The 25,957-nt window shown below is 35.5% G+C and overlaps 1 protein-coding gene across 5 annotated transcripts in view; it reads left to right on the top strand.

Moving 5' to 3' along the window:
- The first annotated feature begins 2,245 nt into the window (after positions 1–2,245).
- The window catches only part of LOC149812132 (uncharacterized), a 60,448-nt gene continuing 36,736 nt past the window's right edge, over positions 2,246–25,957 (top strand). For 2 of the 5 annotated variants that reach the window (XM_089993210.1, XM_089993207.1), the window contains exons 1-6: positions 2,280–2,604; positions 7,887–7,930; positions 9,342–9,468; positions 15,243–15,375; positions 16,669–17,276; positions 19,037–19,370. In XM_089993210.1, the coding sequence (XP_089849336.1) occupies positions 2,358–2,604; positions 7,887–7,930; positions 9,342–9,468; positions 15,243–15,375; positions 16,669–17,276; positions 19,037–19,370 (1,493 nt within the window). In that variant the 5' untranslated portion in view covers positions 2,280–2,357. Of the gene's footprint in view, positions 2,605–7,886; positions 7,931–9,341; positions 9,469–15,242; positions 15,376–16,668; positions 17,277–19,036; positions 19,371–25,957 lie in introns of all 5 variants that reach the window. The other 3 variants (XM_089993209.1, XM_089993211.1, XM_089993208.1) reach the window with 3 other exon arrangements.

A 25,957-nucleotide genomic window follows, 5' to 3' on the forward strand; every position in this document is an offset into this window, starting at 1 on the left:
CTTTTTGTTTTCAAAAATTTGAGGATCCACAAAATGATGATCATAGTTCATCTAGACTTCGAGATCTGAATTTTTTGAAAATCGACACGGTGAGGTTAGTACTTTGATTTTCGTTTTCATTTTTCGGATATTGGGTCCATCTCAGATCCAAGATTCAGATTTTTGTGTTTTGTCTTATCTGACCTTATCTTGTTGACAGAGTCGTATCTTCCAATCTATAGGTCATTTTTAAATTTTATAGGGCTTTTTGGAGAATAGATGATCAGATCTACCATTCTCATATTCGACACGAGTTTAGATTTTGGATCTAAGATCTCAAAAAATGCACAAAAAAATGGTCAGTTTCTAATTGTTTTCTACAGAGCAATCTCTGTTTATAGATTTGTATCTCAACACTGACATCATAAACCTTTGTTTTTATATTCATAGACTGATGCTTTTTGTTTTGAGTCAGAACCAAAAACCCCTTTAGGGTCTTTGTTTCTGAGTTCTAAAACCAGAACATAAATTTGTCCTACATATTGTATTTGTCGAACAATCTATCTTTCGAAAGAAGTTTTTCTCTAACCATTCAAAGATCTTGGTGATACTAAAAATCTGACATCACTATTTGTTTTTGCTATTTTTTTGTATTCTTTTTGGATTTTCGGCCTAGGCAGCATAGAATAGTCATAATAATCATTGTCATGCCTATTGTTCTCTTATTTTAGTGACATTGTTGGGGTTGTATTTCAGCACTCATTCATCATTTTTTAGCAAATCAAGTATTGTTGAAAAGTTTTTTTTGTCTAGTTTTTATGTTCTTTTATGGGTTTTTTTTTAGAATCTGCCTTTTTTTTAGGTCCAAAATCAGTGGTAAAATCTATCATAGATATTAGATTTCAGAAAAAATCAGTAAAAGCCTTAGTCTGGGATCGGATCTATGTTTTTTGTTCCAGAATCTCATGATTCTACTACCTCTTGACCATTTGTTGTCTTTTGTGCTTGTCGGTAAGCCTTTTACGTAAAGGTTTCTCTTTTTATTCAGTATCTAATCCATTTAGAAGTCCAGTTACTCATGATTTTTTTTTTTAAACTTAGCATATGTTTTAGTGTTTAATTTTCTTTTTTTATAGGTAAATAACCTAAGTAGCCTTTGTATTTATTTATTTATTTTAATATTAAAAAATATAACTAGAAATCGTTGTTAGAGAAATTGTATGACACTTAAATTTTCTTAGAAAAATTTATATTACCAGTATATATAAAATAGTCAGGTGGGGCACCTGACAAAAAAAGTCAGACAGGTACTCGACAAAAATCATGACCCAAACCTGGTTCGCATATTGCTCAGGTCAGGTTCGGATCAACATTTTCCATGCCCATACCAAGAATTTGGGTTCGGGTCAGGTTGAGTACGCAATACAAACTGAACGAGGAAGGTGCTCCATGGCCCTGCTTGGTTAACTTAAAAAAAAATGTACATGGCGATATATTTCATAGTTAATTAATGTATGGTGAAGTTATGTTTGGCGGCCTCATGTATGGTGAAGGATATATTTCATTATTCATTTGCTAACCCGTAGACCAGCAATTCATCAAAACTAGGTGAGATGCAGAGTTTATAGTGTGACCCATCAGGTTTTAAGTGTGACCCGGCCTGGAGATGACCCAACCCATTTATTACTGATCCGGTTTTTGTTCAGTTCTTAAGGGACTCGGGTTTGAAGAGCAGCTTATGACCCAGCGCATTGTTTCAATGAGCCAAGTCGGTTCAACCCAGTCTAAACCTATGTAGGTTATTTTCAAATTAAGTTCATAAATTGATTTTTATAATACCAAATCCAATAAATTAAATAAAAAATCAACTCATCCATCTAATTATCTTTCTATTTTAGTATTTTTATATAATCAAATTAGATAAATAATAATAATTATCAAGTTACTATGCAACCAGCCATTAAAAAATTAATTAGGTAGCTCATGCTCATCGAGTTGTCTTGGTAGCCTGTGGGCCAACCCGGCTTAGCCCTATATATAACGAACTGGGTTTTGACCAGGTAGCTAACAAGTCAAGGCCTAAAACCTTGATCCAAACCCAGTTCATGGTGGGTCGGGTCAGCTTGGGCCTCCCGGCCCATTGCCCACCCTTAAGCTAAAGATTGTGCATGTTTTTCGTAAAGAATAGAAAAAGAAGAAAAAAAAAAGATTCGTTTCACCAATCACCACCTTCCTTTTGATCGTTTCCTTCACGAATCTCTCTCTCTCTAAAAAATTTCCTCGTTTTTTCCGTTTGGCGTTTGGGTTTTTGGAGCGATGCCGTTTCCCCTTCCCATTTCAAAGACGGTTCCTTCCCGGGTGTTCCTCTCCGCGTAGGGATGGGAGAAATTTTCCCTGTACCCCCAAAAAACCCCCTTATCTTCTCTTCCCTCCCCTCAAAATCACCGGTGTTCGTCGCCGCCTCCAAATCTGACATCGGCACTGAAAGCCTTCCCGCCCGCGTCCGCAATACCATCCAATCCATCAAGGAGATCGTCGGCAACCACTCCGATCACGACATTTACGTGATGTTCAAGGAAACCAACATGGACCCTAACGAGACCGCCCAGAAACTCCTCGCCCAAGGTCCCTCTTTTTTCTTTTTTTTTTGTTGCCTCTTGTTTCTCTTCTTGTTTGTTTGCTTTTGATCTTTGATGGTCCCGTGGGCCAGCTGTTTGGAAATGTCACTTCTTTGGTGGTTTTCTCCTTTTTCTAGGGTTTGCAATTTTGCATTGATGAACTCCTTGATTTCAGAATATTGGGTTTTTTGTTTTCCTTTTTGCTTTCTTGCTTTTTTTTATTCTTGTTCTTTTTGGGGGTTTGGGAGTTTGAAGCGTTAGGGTTTTGAGGGCTTTCGCATCGTCGAAATTCGATGGTTTTTGCATCGTTGAAATCTTGGGTTTGGTATGTGTGTGTGCTGAACCTGTCTAATGATCTTGGCTTCCTTTACCAGCGTACCTCATTCGGTGATTGTTTGGTTGTGATTTCTAAGGTGGGTGGACTACTGGGAAACATGTTCTTGATGAACCCTATGTGCAAAGAAGCCGTTTTTAGTCTCTTACTGTGTTTGAAGTTGATCATGGGTTTTTTCTTGAACGTAGCTTATGGCTTAAGAGGGATGTATGCGATTGTACTGAACATATTTTTTTCTCTCGTTGAGTTTACTTGAACTAAATGCTCATGATGGTCGCTGGGTATGCTGTTTATCATGCCGGTCGTACATTTGCGGCATCACCCTTGAAGCGATTGAGTGCTGTCAGAACTAACTGATGTTGCATGTATTCTTGAGCGCCTAGCACGTGTTGAGGTTCTTTTCAGAAAGTTCCACTGAGTGGAGAAGTTTAGGGAAACATTAAGGGCCCGTTTGCATGTCACTAAAAATGGGCCGTTTCCGCAGAAAAGCATCGATAGGCGTGCGTTTCTGCTGGGCCCACAGTGACAAAACAAACTGGGGCTCCTCTTTTGCATTGGGGGGGGGGGGGTGTTTCCAATTCTCTTTCCGCGGAAGAGGTGCCGTGGCTTCCTCTTCCCTCTCATGCAAACGCACTAGGTGCAAGTGCTTGAACCAAACAACTAACGTGGTCCATCATATTCATCTGACAATTTGCAATGTACACTTGCACGTGTCTGTGTGTGTGTGGAGAATCTAGTAATTCAAGTTGGTTTAGATTTTTGCTAATACCTGAGTGCAACCTGATAACTTAGAGGGTCAGGTCTAGGCTTACTTTCTCAGTCAAGAGCCCCATAGGGCACCTCGGTGCCTGGCCCAATCCATTTGTATGGGATAGATAACTGAAAGACCGATGAGCTAGGACTGATCTCTACCTGTTCTCTATTTCTTCTGTTCATATGCGTTAGGTCCACTGGTATGAGCGCTATCTCCAGTGTGACATGTCTTGGTACATAACTGAACAATAAGGTTCAAGTCGAACATATCTTATTTTATGTCCTGTTTGGATATGTTTTTATTTACTGTTTACAAATATAAATAAAAACATTTTATAAATAAGAATTTTGTCTTTGTTTATATTGAAGTCAATGTTTGAATCACAAACTATTTAAGCTAGAATGAACAAGAAAGAGGGATAAGTGGTGGATGGGAGAGGATGAAGAGAAAATAGACATAGAGAAGATCTATGTAGCCAAAAGCTCTAGGCAGTGCCTAGTCGGTAGACCCCTAAAAAGATTAACCGAGGACTAGGTGGGACTAGTCGGTACCCCAATTAAAATATACAAAAATATACATAAAAACATGCTTATTTTTTTTAATAATAATATGTTTTCATCACTTAAGTACAAAATTACACATGCTTTCACAAAATATGCATAACCAGAATATACATAATTGTACACACACATATATTCAATTATTCATAACATATTCAGTATAATCAACAAAATATGCTTTTAGCCTTTCACAAAAAATTGATTTGAACACACATACACACATTTATCATATTCATAGCATAATCAAGAAACACACACACACACACACACACACACACACATATATATATATATATATATATATAATGTGTGTGTGTGTGTGTGTGTTTATTTATACAAAAAAAAACATACTTTCATCCTTTCACAGAAACATAGTAACTCATATATATATAAATAACAACATGAACAATTAAAATTAACTGTGCATGCTTTCAATGTTTCACAAAAAAAAATCCCAAAGGCAAAGTAACACAACCACATATATTCAAAACATAATCAGTATATATAATTAACTAAGCATGTTTTCATCATTTCACAGAACAAATCACAAAAACACACATGCACACACACACATATATATATTATATACACACAATAATAAAAATAAAATGACTAAACTGCCTTCACACCTAGGCGCGGGCAGCTTAGCTGCCGACTAGGTGCCCTAGTCGGCAAAATTGATACCTTTTAAGGTACCCACCTAGGAATTGCAAAGCCTAGACGTTTTACTTACGCCTAGGCCGACTAGGTGGATCAGTCGGTGCCTAGTTGGCGCTTTTGACTATATAAGGGATGATAAAGATTGAGCATGGTGGTGGTATTATTGGTTTGACTTTCAAGAAGATGTGGTGGTGGTTTTGGTGTTGAAGATGGTGTGATGCGATCATAGTGTTGATGGAGGAAAAGTGGTAGTGGCGGCAGCGGTGGTAGTCTTAGTATTGAAGAAGTGGTGGTGATGGTGGTAGGGTCTTGGTGTTGAAGAAAGGGAAGGGGTGGTTGTGGTGATGGTGGTCTTGGTATTAAAGAAGAAGTAATGGTGATGGTGGTGGTGTCGGTCTTGGTGTTGGCAGTAATGGTAGTGCATTAGGGGCAGTTGTGGCAATGACAACAGTGGTGATGGCAGTCAAGAAAAGGTGTGGCGGTGGCAGTGAATAAGGGGTGATGGTGGTCTCTTTCTCATAGGATCCCTATTTAAGTGGCTTTCCTAATTTCTCTTTCCCATAGAATCCATTGTAAATAGCTTTCCTAATTTCTCCCTCTTTCTATCATCCCCATAGAATCTCATGTAAGTAGCTTTTCTAATTTCTCTCTTAAAATACAACTAACTTTTGGCTTTGTAATGCCTCTCATCACTCCTTTATATATATATAGGTTAATATTTGCTACAGTTGATTATAGGTGCAATCGACCTAGCAAATGGGCAGAACCCCCTTGTTTTTTTTTGCCTCACATATAACACCATAGATGTGATCTATATGTTTTATTTAGTGGGAATCAACTTTTGGATCTCCGAAATCCGACTTGTATACATGTTTTTCCGGCGATCCAAAAATCATCGGTAACGAAGGCATCAATTTTTCCTGACTCATGAAAACATGTTTTTTCGTCGAAAAAAATGGCCCGAGAGTTGATTCATACTGCATGCTGAACACATCCATGAGGTTAGATTGTGTCAAAACAACTTGCATCATGAGATTCAAACTCGATTGTAGCATATATATATATATATATATATATATGGTAATGATATTTTTGGTCATGGAATCATGACCATCTAACCCTGCTGGAAATCATGTCCGCGAGCAATATTGACTGAGTCCCGTCTTGCAGATGTGTTCAACATCGATTGTTTGCTAGGGATCACACCTTGGATTGTGCTTTTTGCTTATAAAAACATGCTTTTGAGCTGTAAAAACTTTGAACTTTTTGGGCCATTGATTTTCAGGGCGTCGAAGAAACCTCCTTGTACATTGAAAGCATCATGATTCAAAACATGTTTCCTACTAAACAACCCTTGTAGATCACATATGTGGGGTCTGATTCTTTGATTTGCCATTTTTTTACCTAAAAACATGAAAATTGGCATGTTTTATTCATTATGATATAATGTAATTATGACCAAACATTCATCTATATATATACTGATTTCTATATTTGATCTAAACCCAAAGATGTGACTCTGTTAAGAATGCAGAATTGCAGAATGGATTGAGTGCTTTTGATAAAAAAATATCTGTTATTCAATCATGAAAGTTTAGTGCATTGTCAATTGTTGATTTTTGAAGCTCTTAAACCACAGATTATATCCACAAATAAGGTAATCAAGAAATGTTGGAGTACGGGTGATTTTTACTAGAGTATGATATAGTCAAGTATAGCAAATATGCTTCTTATATCATAATCACCCATACTGTTCAATGCAATTTCACGCCAAGAGTTTTTCTTGGAGTTTTTCTCAAAAAGTGTTTTTTATTGGGAAAGGAAGTTTTAAAAATTGAAAATATAAATAACAATAAAAACCATAAAAAAAGTTTTGCATTATTTTTCTTACAAAAATATAAAGAAATAAGTTTTAAAAGGTTGTAAAATAGAAAAAGTATGCTTAAAATATAAAAAATAAGTTTTTTTTCAAAATATTGAAAAATATACTGATAAAATTGCAATATTTTCGATTCTAGTGATATTTTGAAAATGTTGCAACATTACCTTAAGTTGCTGAAATTATCGGCACTATTGGTGACTACGTCCGATATGTGTGTGTGTGTGTGTACACTTTTTGAAGTGCAAATTATTGAACAACTCATTATGATTGATTAACACTAAATAATAAATCCAAATTGAAATTGAATTGTAATGTATTTTATGAGAAATTTTATAAAAAAACAGCTATGAAATAGAGGGAAGTTAGGGATGAATGTTGATTTTGTTGAACACATGTGTGACTGTCGACGAAATCATGGCCCGCTGAGTGTTGTTTCTGGTGTCATGTGTTGACATAGGACATGTGCTAAGTGAAGTGTTTGTCTAACATCGCAATGTGGTGGAGGAAATAAATTTTATGCTCACAATTTTGCTTCTATCACTTTATAACATGAACCTTTGTTGCATCTTTAAATATTCTTCCCAAAAACATTAATGGATGTGCATGTACATTGAAGATTTAAAACATGAGAATACTTGGTTGAATTGCAATGTGTTTTCATGTCTATTAACGTTTAGTTTTTTTATCTACTATCTTTGCTTTTCAATATGTTAGGACTTTGTCTCTATGAGGGATCTTTTTTTTTTCTTTTTTTGACTTGGAATTTACCTCCTTGTCATAGGTTAGGATGTAGGGTTTTTGTAAGGGGTATGTGAAGTGAATGTCTCAAGCACTTTAAAAAGGGTTTTTTCTATTTTTGCCTGATATTGTCACTTCTGACATGTAAGCTTTGTGTTTTTATCACTACCTTGGCATGGTGCATGTGGGTTCTATGCATGAGGTTTTTTTTTCTGAAGTGGAGTGAAATTTATTCATGGAAGCTTTTATGCTACTCATTATGTTTTTAAACTAATTGATTATGATGGTCTGTGTTATTGTAATTGATGTGTTCGTGGACAGTTATAGCCAATGTAGGTTAATTGTCAGCTATTTTTAACAGATCCATTTCATGAAGTAAAGCAGAAACGAGATAGGAAAAAAGAGGTATTATGTTTTTGCCACTTTGTTAGTATCAAATTTATATTCTAGGTCTTGCCTGAAAATTTTTGTTATCGAACTTTTGGTTGACTGGTTACTAGTTGGATCTTTTTTTCTATTCAAAATTTTCTCTCTATATGCATTGTGTATGCATGCTTACATTGCACATTTGTGGTGATAAAGGTGCTAATTTTGGAAATTTATCTAAATTGTTGAAAGGTTTAGCTAATGCTATTTATTTTTCTGGAAGAGCTTAAAGCAATAGGAGTGGGCATCAGATCAGGCAGCCCTCAGCTTGGGTCAACTTTTTTGAGCTTGGCCTAGCCTTTAGTGAGCTGGACATGGCCCAACCTGTATATATAGATGTGCTTGTGTAAACATGTAAAAAGTACTTTCCCCTTTTGATTGTTTCTAGAAAGAGAAAATTAGTTGAGGTTAATATGTGGTAAAGAGTTTTTAGTTTCTGGTGTAGAACATTAGTTTCATATCATCCATGTTTGAATTTTTGTCTCTAATCTATCGGATTCATTTACTCTGAGTTCATCTTTTTAATGGCAATAACAATGATTCAAAATTGTGTTGAGAATCTGAATATCAGTTGGATGATAGCCAATTGGACAGGTGTGGCCTATGTATTTAATGGATAATTGAAGCAAACCCTGAAATTGGATGTTGACGGCCAGCTTCTCCAATTATGCCTCTGGAAATTAATAAGTTAACTTTGGTCATAAATAATTGTGGTCATGAGGTAGTAACTGTTATTTAAATGCTCAGAGCATGTAGAATTAAATTGAAATTCTCCAAGAGGGCCATCAATGACCTAAAACTTTATCACCAAAATCGTGTCTGTTCATTGAAAAGAAAAAGGTCTAACGAGCTGTACTGCATAAAAAGTTTATCCATTATACGGCCATAAGAGCAGCTCTGTTTTCTTTTTCTTTTTCCCCTTGCCCCTTCAAGTTTTGAATTTATAAAGAACAGCAACTGTGGTGATGTTGCATCATCTACCTTGCTTGGTTCTTGAAAATTTTCATTGTAGTGGTTAAAGAACATTTTTATTGGCATATTCATTTTTTCCTGCCAAGATTTTGTGTATTTGTCTTTTGAGTTTTACTAATACCTATTTTGTATTTTAGCTGGACCTACAATTTATCCAGTATCATATGCGATGCTGCTTAATGTCTTTTTTAATCTTTTTTTGGTTTGTTTCCTACACAAAGTCTTAAAACAGTTGAAAACTTATCTGGAGCTGATGTAATGTGGCAATTAATTTGTAAGTCTAGGACAGGGACCATATTGAATGAGCTTCTTCAACATAAACCCAGTTTCCAATTTGAACTTGAATAGATCATGCAGCTGGATTGTATAGAGAAAAGATGTCCCTTGAGTTGCTTAACTTGTTTATTTGTTGTCTCAGAATACAATTCATAAGGATCCTACAGAAACAAGAAAACAACCAGAGCTCACAGTACAAGCCGGTCGGTCTCATACACAGTGGGATCAGAATAATGGAAGAGGGGTCTATGGACGAACTAGTGTACCAGGTAATAAGGAATCAGGGTCATGGCTGCTATGGTCGTGACAGTTGACATGAAACACTAGATATATATGATTTAGAGAATTACCTCTACAGTTGATGACTTTTCAGAGTGGATTTTTTTCAAAATGGCTATAGTAATTGAATGATAATTGAGTTTGTTCTTTCTCCTTCAGATATAAACTGCTGCAGTCAAATACTTCCCTAAGAATTTTTAGACTTCCTTATCCTACTCATAAGGGAAAAGTTGCATTCTTTTGGTCTGTTTCTGATGTTGATTCCCTTAGCAGGTGTATTATTATTATTATTTGTTTTTTATTGTTGCTGGGTGTCCATGTTGATACTGCTGATTGAACTGAAAATACCACATAATGCTGTTCTGTATTTTTCTTGTGATTCCTGATGCCATAATTCTTTTAGGTGGGTTATTTATTCTGTTTAATCTTGTTCATGCCTAAGAGTGGTCGTACATCTAAAAATACTGATACTCGATTGTTAAAACTTGGATGCTTACTCTTTTGTTTAGTCCCCTCTTTTGGTAAACTTGGTAGTAAGTTGTCTGGTTGGGATTGCTCCTTGCATGCAGATGTAGGGGACCAAAGTTATCCACTTTCTGTACGCCACAAAACAAGTGGCATGTATGTCACCTTTGCAATTACTTAAATACAACCATATTTAGGTGGGTGGGCGAGAGGGTTGCTTTGGGATGTTGGTGTTCTAGTTGTTGTTTGCTGAAACTTGGCAGTTGAGACAAAAATGTCGCAATACCTAAAACCTCTTTCAAGTTTCTTGAAAGCATGGCAAGGGTATAGTACATTAGCCTGAGACGGAAATCCAAATCCCAGTGCCATAGATTCAGGCAAGTCCAAGCTAACAAACAGAAATGCCAATCTAACTTATTCCGGTACTTGCTGAATGCCATCATATAGAATTTATATTGATATTATTATGAATTGACATATGCTCTATATTATTTTATTCTTTTAGTTTAAAGTATTTTAAAATGTTTTAGCTTTTTAATATTTTCTACAGTGAAGTCTTTTCCTTTCCATAGATTTGCACAATTGCAAATGTTTCCCCATGAAAATAATTATTTTTAGTTTATACGTGAAGTTGCTGATACAAATACTGGTTGGCATGGTTGTTGGGTAGGGTAGATTTGTTTCAGGCTAGAATGCGAGGTCTGTTGGTCTTGGGACAGGCTAGATCTGGTCCCCATTTGGCCTAACTAGGCTATCGTGCCTTGTATAGGCAAGGTGCCTATATCAGGTCCAAGGCTATATATGCTTAGGCAGTGTTCAAGCATATTGACTTATGGCAATTGTAAACATTTTGGACACCAGAACCAAGCATAACATACTATTTCTCATCCTCCAAAAAGTGCAAGCAATAAAGTGGATCCTAACCTTTGTAATGAAGTGCCAACCGAGAAAGGCAAGAACTCCAAGAGCAAGCACGGAAGCACGCACATACACAAGAGGCCACTAGAGGGCACACAATAAACCACAAAAAGTGGTCAAGCACACAAAGAAGAAAAAAATATATTTCATTCACTAAATGCTTCACAAGAAGCTTAAGAAATACATGGGGCCATGCCCCTTATTTATACACAGCAAGGGACCCAAGGAGGGGCTCCCATAGGGACGTTGGAGCCCCTCCAACGGTCATATTTATGACCGTTGGAGGGGGGTCCAACGTCTCTATGTGGGACCCCCTTTAACATAAAAAGAAATAAATAAAAAACAGAAAAAAGAAAAAGAATAAGAAAGGAAAAAGAAAAAGAAGAAGCAACATATCTAGGATATGCGTGTACATGTGAAATGACATAAATACCCCTATCGGGTATTACAATATAAATATATATATTTATATATATATAGATAGACATATAGACATATATATGACTATATATATGTGTATATGTCATAATCTATATATATAAATATATATATACAACATATTGGTTGAGGAATAATGCTCCATGTTTGGGCTTTATTAAGAGCATCTAATTCAATTTTCATAGCTTCAATCCAATGTTGATGATCTTTAGCTTCCTTAAATGACGAAGGTTCATGGTACAAATGTATTAACATAAGACAAGACCTATAATTCGGAGAAAAGGATTCATAAGACACAAATTTTTGTGGTGGCCTACTAGTACGAGAAGATCTCCTAGGTGGATTGTTGTCAATAGATTCTTCTAAGGAGAAGTCTTGAGAGTATCTGTCAATAGCAGGTTGATGTTCATTTCCTATCCGCCGGGTATATATATTTATATCATTTAGACTTTCATTTTGGGAACCATTATCTTGTTGTGAGATATCATTATAGTGTAAGATGCCATCACAAGTAGTATCACAAATAATTGCCTCAGGGGATTCAAGTCTAGGAGCTAAGTCAAATAGAAAAGAATAATCAATGTCTTCCCTGGATGTGTGGATATCGAAACCATTTTGTTCTTCAATGAAGGTCATATTTCTTGACACATACAATTTATTATTTCGAATATCATAGCATCTATATCCTTTTTGATTCTCCCCATAGCCAATGAACACACATTCAAGGGCTTTAGGAGACAATTTATCTTGTCCTTGACTAAGTACAAAACATTTGCATCCAAAGATTCTTAGTCTATTAAAATCTGGAGTAATTTTAAATAGTTTTCAAAAGGTGAAATATTTTTTAAAGAGGAGGAAGGCATACGATTTATAAGATATGTTGCGGTAAGAAGGGCTTCAGCCCAAAAGTTTTTGGGAACATTTTTAGACACAAGAAGAGTTCTTGTGGTTTCAATTAAATGTCTATATTTCCTTTCCGTAAGACCATTTTGTTGCGGAGTCTTAGGACAAGAACGTTGGTGCACAATTCCATTTATTTTAAAGTAATTTTGAAAATCTTTAGACATGTACTCTCCTCCCGAGTCCGATCTAAATATGGTTATATTGTTTTGAAATTGGTTTTGAATAAGAACATGAAATTCTTTAAAATTAGTGAAGACATCGGATTTATTTTTAATAATGTAAACCCAAGTATATCTAGTAAAATCATCAATAAAAGAGACATAGTAAGAATAACCTCCTTTGGACATGACGGGTGCCGGTCCCCATACATCGGAATGCACAAGTTCAAAAGGTCTTTTTGACACAAAATTACTATGTGAATATGGAAGAGAGTGAATCTTTCCAAAAATACAATCATTACATGTAAACGTATTTGTATTACAAAATTTTTCAAAAAATGGAAAGAGATTTAACTTGGAAATACTAGGATGTCCAAGCCTCTTATGCCAAGTCTCAATATCTTTAGTTTGGACATGATTATAAAATGATTTGGATGGCAAAGACAAAAAATCCATATAGTAAAGATCCCCTCTTCTATGGCCTTGCCCAATCCGCTTCCCGGACCGGAGATCCTGCACATAGCAATGAGTAGGTGAAAAGGAGACATTACACTCAAAATCGGTTATTTGAGAAACGGAAAAAAGATTTAGGTTAAGTTTTGGAATAATACGGATTTTGGGAACAAAAAATTCTTTATTTTGGTCATAGATTTTCTCAAGATTTCCAATGCCTTCAACACCCAAGGATGTTCCATCGGCAGTGGAGACGTATGATTTAAATTTATTGAGACTAGGTTTTGACAAAAGTGATGCATTTGGGGTCATATGGAATGAGGCACCCGAGTCAAGAATCCAAGAGGTCATACCTGGAAAAGAAGAGATGGCGGCGCCGGACGTGGAGGGTGAAGACGATGATGAAGAGTTCATCTTTATGAATTGTTGGAGAGTCTCCGCTAGATGAGCGATGGACTCCTTTATGTCTCCATCCTTCTTTGAATCTTCATTGGCGTTTGGAGGAGTTTCACCAACGAAAGCCACCTTCTTTTTGAACTTGGGGCAATCCGGACGAATATGGCCCGGTTCATTACAATTATGACAAATGATTTTCCTTCCTCCACCACCATTATTCTTCCAAAAATGTGGTGGTTTATATGTTCTTACATTGTTGCCGGGTCTAGACACGACATGAACTTCATCAACATCTCGTTTTAAAGCCAAACGAGTTTCTTCTTGACATAAATCGGCTAAAATATCACTTAGAGGAGTAGAAGCCCTATGAAGAAGGGATCCTCTAAGTTGCTCAAATTCGGGGCGAAGCCCATGAATAAATTGAAAGAACCTTTCTTTTTCCATTTGCTCTTGCCTCATGGCAATAGCACTACCTTCCCATTGAGGTTCGAGAAGGACAAGTTCATCCCATAGAGAGGATAGGGCACTATAGTAGTCCCTAATACTCATATCACCTTGCTTGGTAGCCCTTACCTTCTCTTGAAGAAAAAAATGTCTAGCAAGGTCCCTTTGAGTGTACATGCCTTTCATAAAAAACCAAGCTTCATTAGCCTTCTTGAATTTGGCAAGATTTGCACAAATCTTCAATTCGACATTGTTCATGAACCATGCTAAGATTTTAGCATGCTCGCTTTCCCAATCTTCTATTTTAGAAGAATAGTCAATGATAGCCTTCTCCTTTTCTTCTTCATTTAATGCTTTTTCCTCATCACCTTCAAATTTAGTCAACTTCAATTGTGGTTCCGGAACGGTTCCACATACATAACCCCAAAGTTTCTTACCTTTGAGATTGTTCTCCATTGCGGCTGCCCACATGCGATAATTGGTCCCATCCAATTTGAATGAGAGATCGATTTTTGCATCCTTGTTTGCCATTTGTAGAAGAAGACTATGAAGGCAAGAAAGAGAAGGATATTGCTTGTCAAAAGAGGATCCGATGAAGCTTTTTCAACCAAGGCTCTGATACCATGTAATGAAGTGCCAACCGAGAAAGGCAAGAACTCCAAGAGCAAGCACGGAAGCACGCACATACACAAGAGGCCACTAGAGGGCACACAATAAACCACAAAAAGTGGTCAAGCACACAAAGAAGAAAAAAATATATTTCATTCACTAAATGCTTCACAAGAAGCTTAAGAAATACATGGGGCCATGCCCCTTATTTATACACAGCAAGGGACCCAAGGAGGGGCTCCCATAGGGACGTTGGAGGGGGGTCCAACGTCTCTATGTGGGACCCCCTTTAACATAAAAAGAAATAAATAAAAAACAGAAAAAAGAAAAAGAATAAGAAAGGAAAAAGAAAAAGAAGAAGCAACATATCTAGGATATGCGTGTACATGTGAAATGACATAAATACCCCTATCGGGTATTACAATATAAATATATATATTTATATATATATAGATAGACATATAGACATATATATGACTATATATATGTGTATATGTCATAATCTATATATATAAATATATATATATATATATATACAACATATTTTAACAACCTTATACCTGAGAGGAGATGTTGAGAGATGTTTTTTTTTTCCTAGTTTCAAACGCTTTTTCCAATGCAAACCTTGAGAGACCAAAAGGCTAATGTTTCAGAAATCTTTTGTGCTGAGAAAAGTGATGCCTAAGATTTTGTGGATGTGATATTATTAGTTTTTGAAATATCATGGCGCCAGTACATATTGATGTCCATGTCTCATTACTTAGGCAAGAACTGATGTTGTGGTAGACTCTATGAGCTTAGTGTTTTCTCTCTTTTCATTGTGATGCTGCCTTCTATTCGATTTGAATTTATTAATTTGATCTTTCAGTGTAATTTGGATGCTACAGTTGTCATGCCTTTGTTCCATTGCAATTTTACCTTCTTGTGATGAGTCATAGTGTTTAGCATGTTTCTTTTGACAATAACATGCTATGATGCAGTGTTGAATCAAGAATTCCGTGTGGTGCGAGATAATAGGGTCAATCAAAACTCAAACAAGGAAAATAGATTTGCTACATCACATTTGCCTGCTATAAAAAATGAAAAACTGCCGTGGGATAATTCCAAGCAAAGGTAGAGATGACCTTCATGCTGATTTGCTAATGCCATGCAGTAACTAGCTTATCTACTGTAGCCCCTTATCTTTTATACTTAAGAGCATAATGCTTTCAAAATGTGATATTTCAATTGCAATATAATTTACAAATTTAACTTTATATGTGTGTTGATTTTAAGTTTATGAAGTCAGAGCTTCTTTACTTAGCAATTTAAGCTTTCACCCAGAGTACATTGAGCAACTGTCTAGTGATAGAACCAAAACTTGCTCATTCTTCCAAAAAATGGAAAAGTAAGACCATTATAATATTTCATGCAAACACTGTCTGTGTGTGTATGACCAATCATTATGAAATGAAACTGACACTTCATGGATGCAGTCTAGCCTGCGTCTGACAGATCGACACTGCATCCCAAACATTATTGTTATCTTTTATGATCTTGAATATTTATTTTTCCTTCTTTTTCTTTTTGTAATTGAAGTCTAATGTGACCTATTTTACTATTCCATATGAAAATCAATATATTTGACACATTTTTGAGCGGATTCAGTTCTACAGTGTTGGTTCATATCTGGATCTGGAACTCTACTAGGAGATGAGTCAGATTAAAATTTGGAACAGGACCCATTCTTTGAAATTTCGATCCAGTGTTAGGTCAAGCTTGACCCTACCCATATCTGACCCATTTACATACCTAATCCTCAGTGTTTTTAGGGAATCACATTTACATGCATGTGTGCGTTCATGCATGCATATGCGTGCATGCATTCATTCATTCATGCATACATTCATGCTTATGCTGTCTATTGTGTGTGTGTGTGTGTGTGTGTGTGTGTGTGTGTGTGTGTGCATGTTAGACTGAGTGGCTTTGCATTAGCCCATTTTTTCACCTGTGTATGCCTCCATGTGTGGCCTTGCTTGGAACTTGAACATTTCTGACATAAACAGCCCGATCCTTCTTCTTTCTATTTAAATAATGTTTGTGTGCGCATGCATGTGGTGTATGCACGCTTGTTAATATATCTTCCAGTTAAAGTTTCCACTAACATGGCTTATCTGAATGCCTGTGATGCACATAGTTTATCTTTTATTTGGTTTACAAATTTGACAAATCAGATCAAATGGTAAACTGCAGTTGTAAATACTTTCTGAAGGGAAGCAATATCTTTCTGCTTTTCATCGGATATGTTCTTACTATGCAGTGTTACCCTATAAATAACCATCTTGTTCTTTGACTTGTTGCTGTGACTAGATTTTCACTCCTTTCTGTATGCGCACTTAGTGGCTTATATTCTACATCTTTTTGTAGTTCTCCAGAAAAATTAACTGATCAAAACAACAATTCCAATGGAAACCCAGGGCGTCAGATTCCATCTCAAGTTTCTCATGCAGCTGATTCTGGTGCAAGCCCTGCATGGGATGTTAATTCAAATGGAAATTGTGTGCCATTGTTGCCAGAGGAGAGCACGGGTGCTTCTGTGTCAAACTCTTTATTAAGAGTAGAAGAACATGGACTAAGTTCTGAACCCTCTGAATCATTGAGGTCAACTGGTTCTGTGGCAGGGGTTTATTCTTCATCAAAAGACCCAGTTCATGTTCCAACTTGTAACTCTAGGTTGTCTGGAACTGTTGGGACTATTAAACGTGAAGTTGGAATAGTTGGTGCTCGCCGTCAATCGTCTGAAAATCCTGCTACTCCATCTGTTTCCAGTAGTTCCTGTTATGTTCCAATACTGTCAAAGGATTCACCTGCAACTGCATCATCCTTTGGGAATCCTGCATCTGCAGCAAAGGGTGCTCAATACAGTCAATCATCTGCGCACCAATCTGTTTTTCCTGTTGTATCTGTCAGTCGTCCTATCTTGAGCAATCAATATAGCAGCAGGCCTCGTCAACAACTTTCTAGCCATAAAAAAGGTATAGCTTTTGCAATACATCCTTTTGTTTGTCTGTAGTTTGAGGAAAATTATTTTTTTCTTGACAGGCTAATAAAGTAGACATCTGAGTTTTTTTTGTGTTCCCTAGGGCTTGTGAGTTCCCAAATCATTATTTGGCCTCTTTCTTGACTTCCATTGTTAAAATATAATCATGTTGACTAATGGAATTGTGGTGTTATGATGCTTTTTTTAAACACCATGGTATGCCATGTCATGGTAAGGGTCGGCCATTGCACATGGATCCACTAATCAAGCAAAGAGGTAGAGGAGCCTGCGTGTAGGAAGCACTCACTGAGAAGCATAAAACTACACAGTAGGCAATGTTGCATGAATCCAAGGGGTGCAATTAATTCCTCATTTTATTAAATGGGACTAATCTCGTGAAAAAATGCAACTATGCAAGAAGGTGGAAGTGCTTATGATTCAGAATAATCACCCATAGGACGTGATTTGCATGAGAATTGTTTTATCCTATTGCCATTTTAAAAATTGAAGGACTGGAACCACATTGTGGTTTGGGATGACACATCTTCATACCATCTGATATGAGGGTTTTCAGCTTCATAACTGTGCAGGACTTAATGATTACACAAGAGTGCCTACATGCTCTTTGTGCTTTCCATACCATGCAAGGCATCCAAGATGTGACAATTGTGACATGTAACACCAAGTTAAATATGTAGCTAGAGGTGACTTCTGCTGATCGTGTGCAATCCCGTAGTAGTTGTGGCCTTAAAAACAACTTAATATGTTTATGCTTACCTTTATAATGGTGTTAGATCTTTTCTATTGTTGCAGCACTCATAACTCGGTTTTCTACCCCCAAATATGAACCAATTGGTCTAAAATGGAAGTATTCTCTCTCTCTCTCTCTCTGTTTCTGTTCATGGGTTTTGAATGGTTTAATTTGTGATGGCTTCTGAAAACATATTGAGCTTCAATTTGTTGGTTTAGTTGTTGGAAAACTTTTGACGCTATGCTTATCTTTTGGTGGCCCCTTTGATGATCAGTCACCTTACACCATCTTTTAAAATAGTCTTTCATATTAGCAGCTTCAACCATTATTCTACGGTAAAATAGCATAGATTTAGATGCTGCTTAGGTGCTTATCTTTTACACCTGCAACTTTAAATGGATCTTGGTTAGTCAACCTAATAACACGCCAAAGATTACCTTAATTCATTTTTATATGGTGTAAAACACCTTGTACTGTTCTGTCTACAAGGATTGCTGACATACAATCTGTGTGCTCTCTTAGTCATATAGTGCTGAACTTTGTTATATTGGGAAATTCTAAAGAGCTTTCTGGTTATTCTTTCTGAAATCAAATTTGGACGTTTTCATTTCAATGTGACCCTGTTTTTTTTCTGATATTGCTATCCCATTGATAGGAATGAATACAACTTCCATATGGTGACATCTAAGGATTCTGGCTGTCCCATTATGATTCAGTGGCAACCATAGTTAATAATACTTTAGACTCCATTTTATTGGCCCTTTCTTTATTGCGGACATGTTTCAGACATTGATCTATTTTTTGCATGAAAAATAATTTATGGAATGTTAAAAATGTGTTACATATATATCCCAGCAATGCCCTAAGAGAGCAGTACCTTGAATATGTAAAGAAATAATAATCTTTTACATGATGTTTTTTAGATGGTAGTTTCATATTTTATGCTGATAACTTTTATACTTGACCATGATTTTCTTTCTTTTTTTGTTATTATTTATTCCTAGCAACCAATATGGAATGGAAGCCAAAATCTTCAGGTCAAAAACCAGAGATTAGCACCTCTATAGTTGAAACAACCATGGCCAGCATTTCGCCAGCAAGTGGTAGCTTAGTAAGGCAGCAAGAGGAAGTTGACCACGTGACAGAAGAGCTTTCACAAATGAATGTTGGCAAATATCAGCATGTGATTATACCTGATCATCTTAGAGTGCAGGAGGCTGACCTGATGCGATTGACATTTGGAAGCTTTGGAGCAGGATTTGATGCTAACAAGATCATCACTCTTGGGCTTCAGGAGTCTAGGGATAGCGAAGAACCAAAAGATGGACCTCCTGTGAGGTTTGTGGCATTACTCTTCATTACCTACGTCTTCTATTTCTTTTGTTTTTTTTATAAAAAATGTAACATATAAAAAGCATGACAAAAACCAGCCAGTCATTATGAAAAATGAACAGGACTGGATGTCCATTATGATTGTGGATAAAAACTGCCTTGAATTCTATGCTTCTTGGTCTTATCTATTCAATGTAGTAGTATATTATTTTTATTTTTATTTCTTTTGATAGGCAAGCTGGGGGATAACCTTGTGAAAATATCTCAAAAGAGATAATGTGCAAAATAAGCACAACCTCCACAAAGGGAAATGTGCACAAAGGCACAAGAACACTTAGAACAAAATGTACACAAGGTACAAATAGAGAACACATATGCTAAAATATAAAGAATTTTATTGAACAATGGAGAACAATGCTCCAAGCATTGAATAACATTTAAGAGGGGGGTTCACCCCTATTTATAAGAAGAGGAAGCCTTGGAGGGGCTCCCACTAGACGTTGGAGCCCCTCCAACGGTTAGAAATCTAACCGTTGGAGGGGTCCAACGTCTAGTGTTGGACCTCTCCAAGGAACTAAGTCAACAAAAAAGAAAAAGAAAAAGGAAAAAGGAAAAAAGGAAAAGAGAAAAGAAAAAAGAAAAAAGAAAAAAGAAAAAAGAAAAAAGAAAAAAGAAAAGTTACAAACATATTCACTAATGTGGATATGCGTAAAAATGGGAAAAGACAGAAATACCCCTGGAGGTTACATGATGTGAAAATAATATATATTTATATATATATAACGATAGATACATATATGTATATATATCTCTCTTTATATATATATATAAATATATGTATACAAAAAAGGAGATACAATTTAACAAACCTATGTCAGAGGGACACACCATTTTGTTTGCATGTCCCTGGTGACAAGTGGACATGAACACCGACACATACAAAGAATATTTTAATATTATTTTAAAATTTTATTTTAATAAAAATGTATTTTTTTAACATTAAAATATCAAAAATTTAGTTTTTATTGATTAAAAAATCCCATGTCCTCATGTCCTGTTTTCCAAAAAAATTTAGATCTTACGAGTCGAACCCACATCACACGTCCTCATGTCCAAGTGTCTTTGTGACATAGGGGATAACCCCCTTGGCATTCAAACCCAAAAGCCCTTGGTTATGATAGTGTGAGCTAACCATTGCAACTATTTCATTCTACCCCAATAGTACATTATTTTTATATGTCAAAGCTATGCTAAATTGTTTTTTTATTTAGTTTTGCTTTTGGTGGTTCCTACACATTGATGCCCAGTGTCTTGCTTTGTTGAATCATAGTCACTAATATCACCCTTTTTCCCATTTAGTTTTTTATTGGTTTTAATGGAAATTTGATGAGAGAAAAATTAGAAGTGCAACAAGAGAGAAGATAAAGGGAAACTTTATTAACCTGGAAAGAAAGCAAGATACAACCATGTAGAGGGTCGACTCCTCTTATACTACAAGTCTACAAGACAAAAACTGTTGTCTTAAAAATAATATTATAAGGACAAGACTACCCTTGATAAGAATGAAATATACAAATAGATACACATGAGAAGAGGGGCATCACATAGGTAGTAATACATTATTGTACACAACACTTAGCACTCCCCCTCAAACTTAGGGTGATAATGGAATCATCCCATGTTTGGAAAGGAATGCGTTGAAATGAGATGGAGCAATACTCTTTGCGAACACATCTGCAATATGATCCTTTGATCTCACATACTCTAGAGCAATGACCCCATCTTTGTAGCCCTTTTGGTATAGTGACAATCTATCTCAATGTTGCTTGGTTCTCTCATGAAACTCTAGATTTTTTGCTATATGAATAGCACTCATATTGTCACAATATAGGGAAGTTCTGTCAACAATGAAAACTCCCAACTCACTCAATAGTCACCTTATCCATTTATCTCAGTTGTGACTTGAACCGTAACTCTATATTATGCTTCTGTTGTAGATAAGACAATTGTTTGTTGTTTCTTGCTTTTTTCATAAGATCAGAGAGCTCTCATGAATGATACATAATCCAATGGTAGATAGACAGTCCTGAGTAGTGCCTCCAAAATTAGCATCACAAAAAGCTCTCAAAATTGTAACAGATGATGGTGAGAAGAACATGCATAGTGCGTGGTGTCCCTCACATATCAGATAATCCTCAATACTGCAACCAAATGAATTGTTTTGGGAGCACTCATAACTTGATTAACTACGTGAATTGCATAGGTAATATTTGGTCTGGATATATTCAAGTATCTTAGACTCCCAACTAATTGTCTATATACTACGGGATCTCTATATCCACACCATCTGGGGCTCTCATCTTTAGATTTGCTCCCATATGGGAGCTAACCTTCCTTAAGTCAACATCCAACCTTGCTTTTACCACCAAATATGTTGCATACTTATGTTATGACAAGGACAATCCCTTTCGAGAGTATGCTATCTCCAAACCAAGAAAATACTTCAGATGCCCCAAGTCTTTCATTTCAAACATGCTGGCCAACTTCTGTTTGGTATCCTTCACTTTCTCCAAGTCATATACTATGATAATCATATCATCTACATAGTGGAGTAATATGCATTTTCTATACACAGAGAAAGCCACAAACAAGGCGGGATCATGATAGCTTTGCTCAAAACTAAGAGATTTCATGGTTGAACTAAATTTCTCAAACCAGGCTTGTGGTGCCTGCTTGAATCCATATAGCGCTCTGTGTAACCAGCAGACTTTGCCCTTCAGATCTGAGTATCCTTGTGGCCAATGTTGTAATTAGTGTATCGGAATTTGTATCGCATGAGCTTGAGATATAGGTGTATCGTACCATATCATAAGATATGGGAAAAAACTCAATTAAAAATAATAAAAAAATCTAAAAAATTACAAAAAATAGACCAAAAACAAAAAAAAAATTTAGAATGCGATAGAAAAAAAAGACCCATGAATATATGAATTATGAGTAACTAAGCATAAACATGCACTAGTAAAACATTAGATACAGTACTGATAGCACTCCTAACAAACATTTAACAGAAGTCACAATCATGAATGCTTGATATCAAAATTATATATTACATAACAAAACAAAAGAATCATCCTAAAACGATATTCAAATGATGGATCTTCTTCTGAATTGTTTTCTTCTCCTCCATCCACATTCATCTCTGGGCCAACATAATCATTGTCATCCTCCACCTGAGCTTCCATCTCAACCTCCATTTGCCTCCAATCATTATCATGCTCCAAGACACCAGGCTCTTCTTCGACCCACTCGTCTAATATATCGAGGTTGTCACTATTGATGGGATCATAATTGCTCCTCTGGCGTCTTCTCAATTCTTTTTGTATTTGTCTGCAATATTCAGATATTAATTAGAATAGAAGTTGTATTAAAGTAGATCCGCTAACATATCTTAGTGTTACTTTTGCTTCAATCTCTTGTTGTAGGCGACAAGTACAAAATCATTTAATTGAGTGTGCTCCAATCTATTTCTTTTCTTTGTGTGGATGCAGTAAAAAACACTCTAATTTCTCTTGCATACACTTGCGCTGCATTCCTAACTCATTATACATTGTGCAAACCTAGATAATGAATAAGCATCTCCACCAAACCTATTCCACCATTGATCTAAACCAACAAAAGAAAAATATATCACGAGAGAAAATCCTTACAACAAAAAAATACATAATTAAATATAATAACATTGAATTTCAAATGCATACTTGGCCGCAATGAGCTATGCAATTGGTTTGCGTTCCTTCATCCAATGTCTCTCTCGTTTTGTTCATACATGGTTAACTCCAAATGAATGTCTCTGGAGACTATGATCTATATTAAGCTGTCACATGGGTGTGGGTGCGGTGATGCGGCACTTTAAAAAAACTTCGGTGCGGGAGGGCAGAAATATAAAAAATTATATATATATATATATATATAATTTTTAAGTTTAAACAGTTAACAACAATAACACTAATGAAATAAAAAACAATTATCATAATATCATCAAATCAATTCATCATCATGCATGCAATAAATCAAATTAACAATCTACAATTCTATTCTACATCATAAAAACCAGTGTTGTGAAAAGCGTTGAGGCATAGCGAGGCACTCCACCAAAAACCGAGGTGAGGCGTAAGCCTCGAGGCGTAAAGCGTAAGCCTCAAATATTTTTTTTGAAAACTTTAAAAAATTATAAAAAAATATCTAAAAATACAAATAAATAAAGAAATGCTTTATTGATGAAATAACAACCAATAAGAAATAGAAAATCTCAAATAAGTACTAAAAACATGAGATTAACATATAAAAGTAACTAAAAACTGATTACATAACTGAAAAATATATGAGATTAACCAAAAAAAGTTTAAATATACTAAGAAACTGATTACATAACTGAAATAATTGGAAAATATGTGAGTTTAACCTACAAAAGTTAAATATATGAGATTATTCTAAAAAATATGAGATTAACATATAAAAATAACAAAAAAAATGATTACATAACTGAAAAAAATGTGATATTGACCAACAAAAGATAAAATATACTAAGAAATCGATTACATAACTGGAAAATATATGAGATTAACCAACAAAAGTTAAAATATATGAGATTATTCTAAAAAATATGAGATTAACATATAAAAGTAACTAAAAAACTGATTACATAACTGGAAAATATATGAGATTAACCAACAAAAGTTAAAATATACTAAGAAATTGATTACATAACTGAAATAATTGAAAAATATACGAGATTAACTATAAAAGTTAAAATATATGGGATTATTCTAAAAAATATGAGATTAACATATAAAAGTAACTAAAAACTGATTACATAACTGGAAAATATATGAGATTAACCAACAAAAGTTAAAATATACTAAGAAACTGATTACATAACTGAAATAATTGAAAAATATACGAGATTAACCTATAAAAGTTAAAATATATGAGATTATTCTAAAAAATATGAGATTAACATATAAAAGTAACCAAAAAACTGATTACATAACTGGAAAATATATGAGATTAACCAACAAAAGTTAAAATATATTAAGAAACTAATTACATAACTGAAATAACTGAAAAATATACGAGATTAACCAACAAAAGTTAAAATATAGTAATATGCTAAGAAACTGATTACATAACTGAAATAACTGGAAAATATATGAGATTATCTTACAAAAATGTTGTTGATCATGTCTTAGAAATCTTGTTGTAATTTTTTTTGCGCCTTAGGCTTGCCCCTTGAGGCACAGAGGGCCGCGCCTCAAGGCGAGGCACGCCTTTTGCACCTAAAAGCACGTTTTTGATAACACTGATAAAAACTAACACCACAATTAAATCAACCTAAATATATTATAGAAACAATCAAATAAGTAAAGCAGAAAATAAGTAAATTATAAAGTATATTAACAAAAAAAGCAAACAATGCATAGTTTATATTACATATTATGCAATCAACCTATGCATGCAATGATTAGAATTCGAACTTGCAACATCCCAACAGACATATTATGTATAATATATCTATGTATATTATGTATAATGTTTATATTACATAGTTTTTACATGTAAAAACTCTTAAAAGATAGATTTTTAAGAAAACGAGCCAGCCAAATTGAGTTTTCCCTAAAATGGTTAATTTTTTTTTTCAAAAATGGGGTTGTTTAGTCAAGATTGAAAGAGAAAGAGGTACACAGTAAGGGGGAAAGAGATTGAGTTGAGAGAGAGAGAGGCATGCAGTATGAAAATGGGGAAAAAAATAGAGAGAGAGGTAGCCAAGAGATTGAGAGACGAGTGGAGAGAGAGATTGAGAGAGAGAGATTGAAGGAGAGAATGAGAGAGAGAATACGTACCTTGGAGATGGAGAGGAAGCGTCGCGCTCGTCGGACAGTAGCAGCTGGTAGGCATCATCGACATCAGGGTGTCGCAGCTGAACAGTGTTGGGAGACAGAGGAGAGAGGGCAAAACTGTTTTTACCTAATCCTCAAGCCCATTTCCTCAGGCAAATTTTTTAACTCCAAAAGTTGGACATATATGACCCTGGGTGCGTTGACTGCACCCAGGGCCAGGGTGCTGCACCCGCGTCGATGCGAGTGCGGCACTTGGTTGGCCGAATCCCTGTGACATAGATATTAAGTTTCTCAATAGAGTTCATGGTGCCCGTTTGTACTTTCCTATCATATACAAAAGTGGGGGAAAATTTGATAGCAAGATTGAAGAGGCAACATGAATGTCTTCATGGAGCTGGTGAGTTCATCTCTTATCAATCACCTTCCAAACTGGCACATACTACTTTTTTTGTTGTTGAAATTTTCTCTAATTTGTTCTTTTGCCCTGTCCATATCATATTTATAGTTTTTTTTGGTGGATACAGACACTATTCCTATACATCCAGGATCTGAAGATCCAGATTTGGCTTCTGATGACATGACACAACCTTTTTTGGTTGGAGGTTTGAAGGTCTCTTTTTGATTGGTTCTTGCTGCTAGGTTGAATCCTATTGGTTGGAGTTACCTAGCTTAGGGTAGCTGAAATCTCATCAG

This window comes from Nuphar pumila, chromosome 17, assembly GCF_984573655.1.
Source record: "Nuphar pumila chromosome 17, dmNupPumi1.hap1.1, whole genome shotgun sequence".
Taxonomy (NCBI): Eukaryota; Viridiplantae; Streptophyta; class Magnoliopsida; order Nymphaeales; family Nymphaeaceae; genus Nuphar; species Nuphar pumila.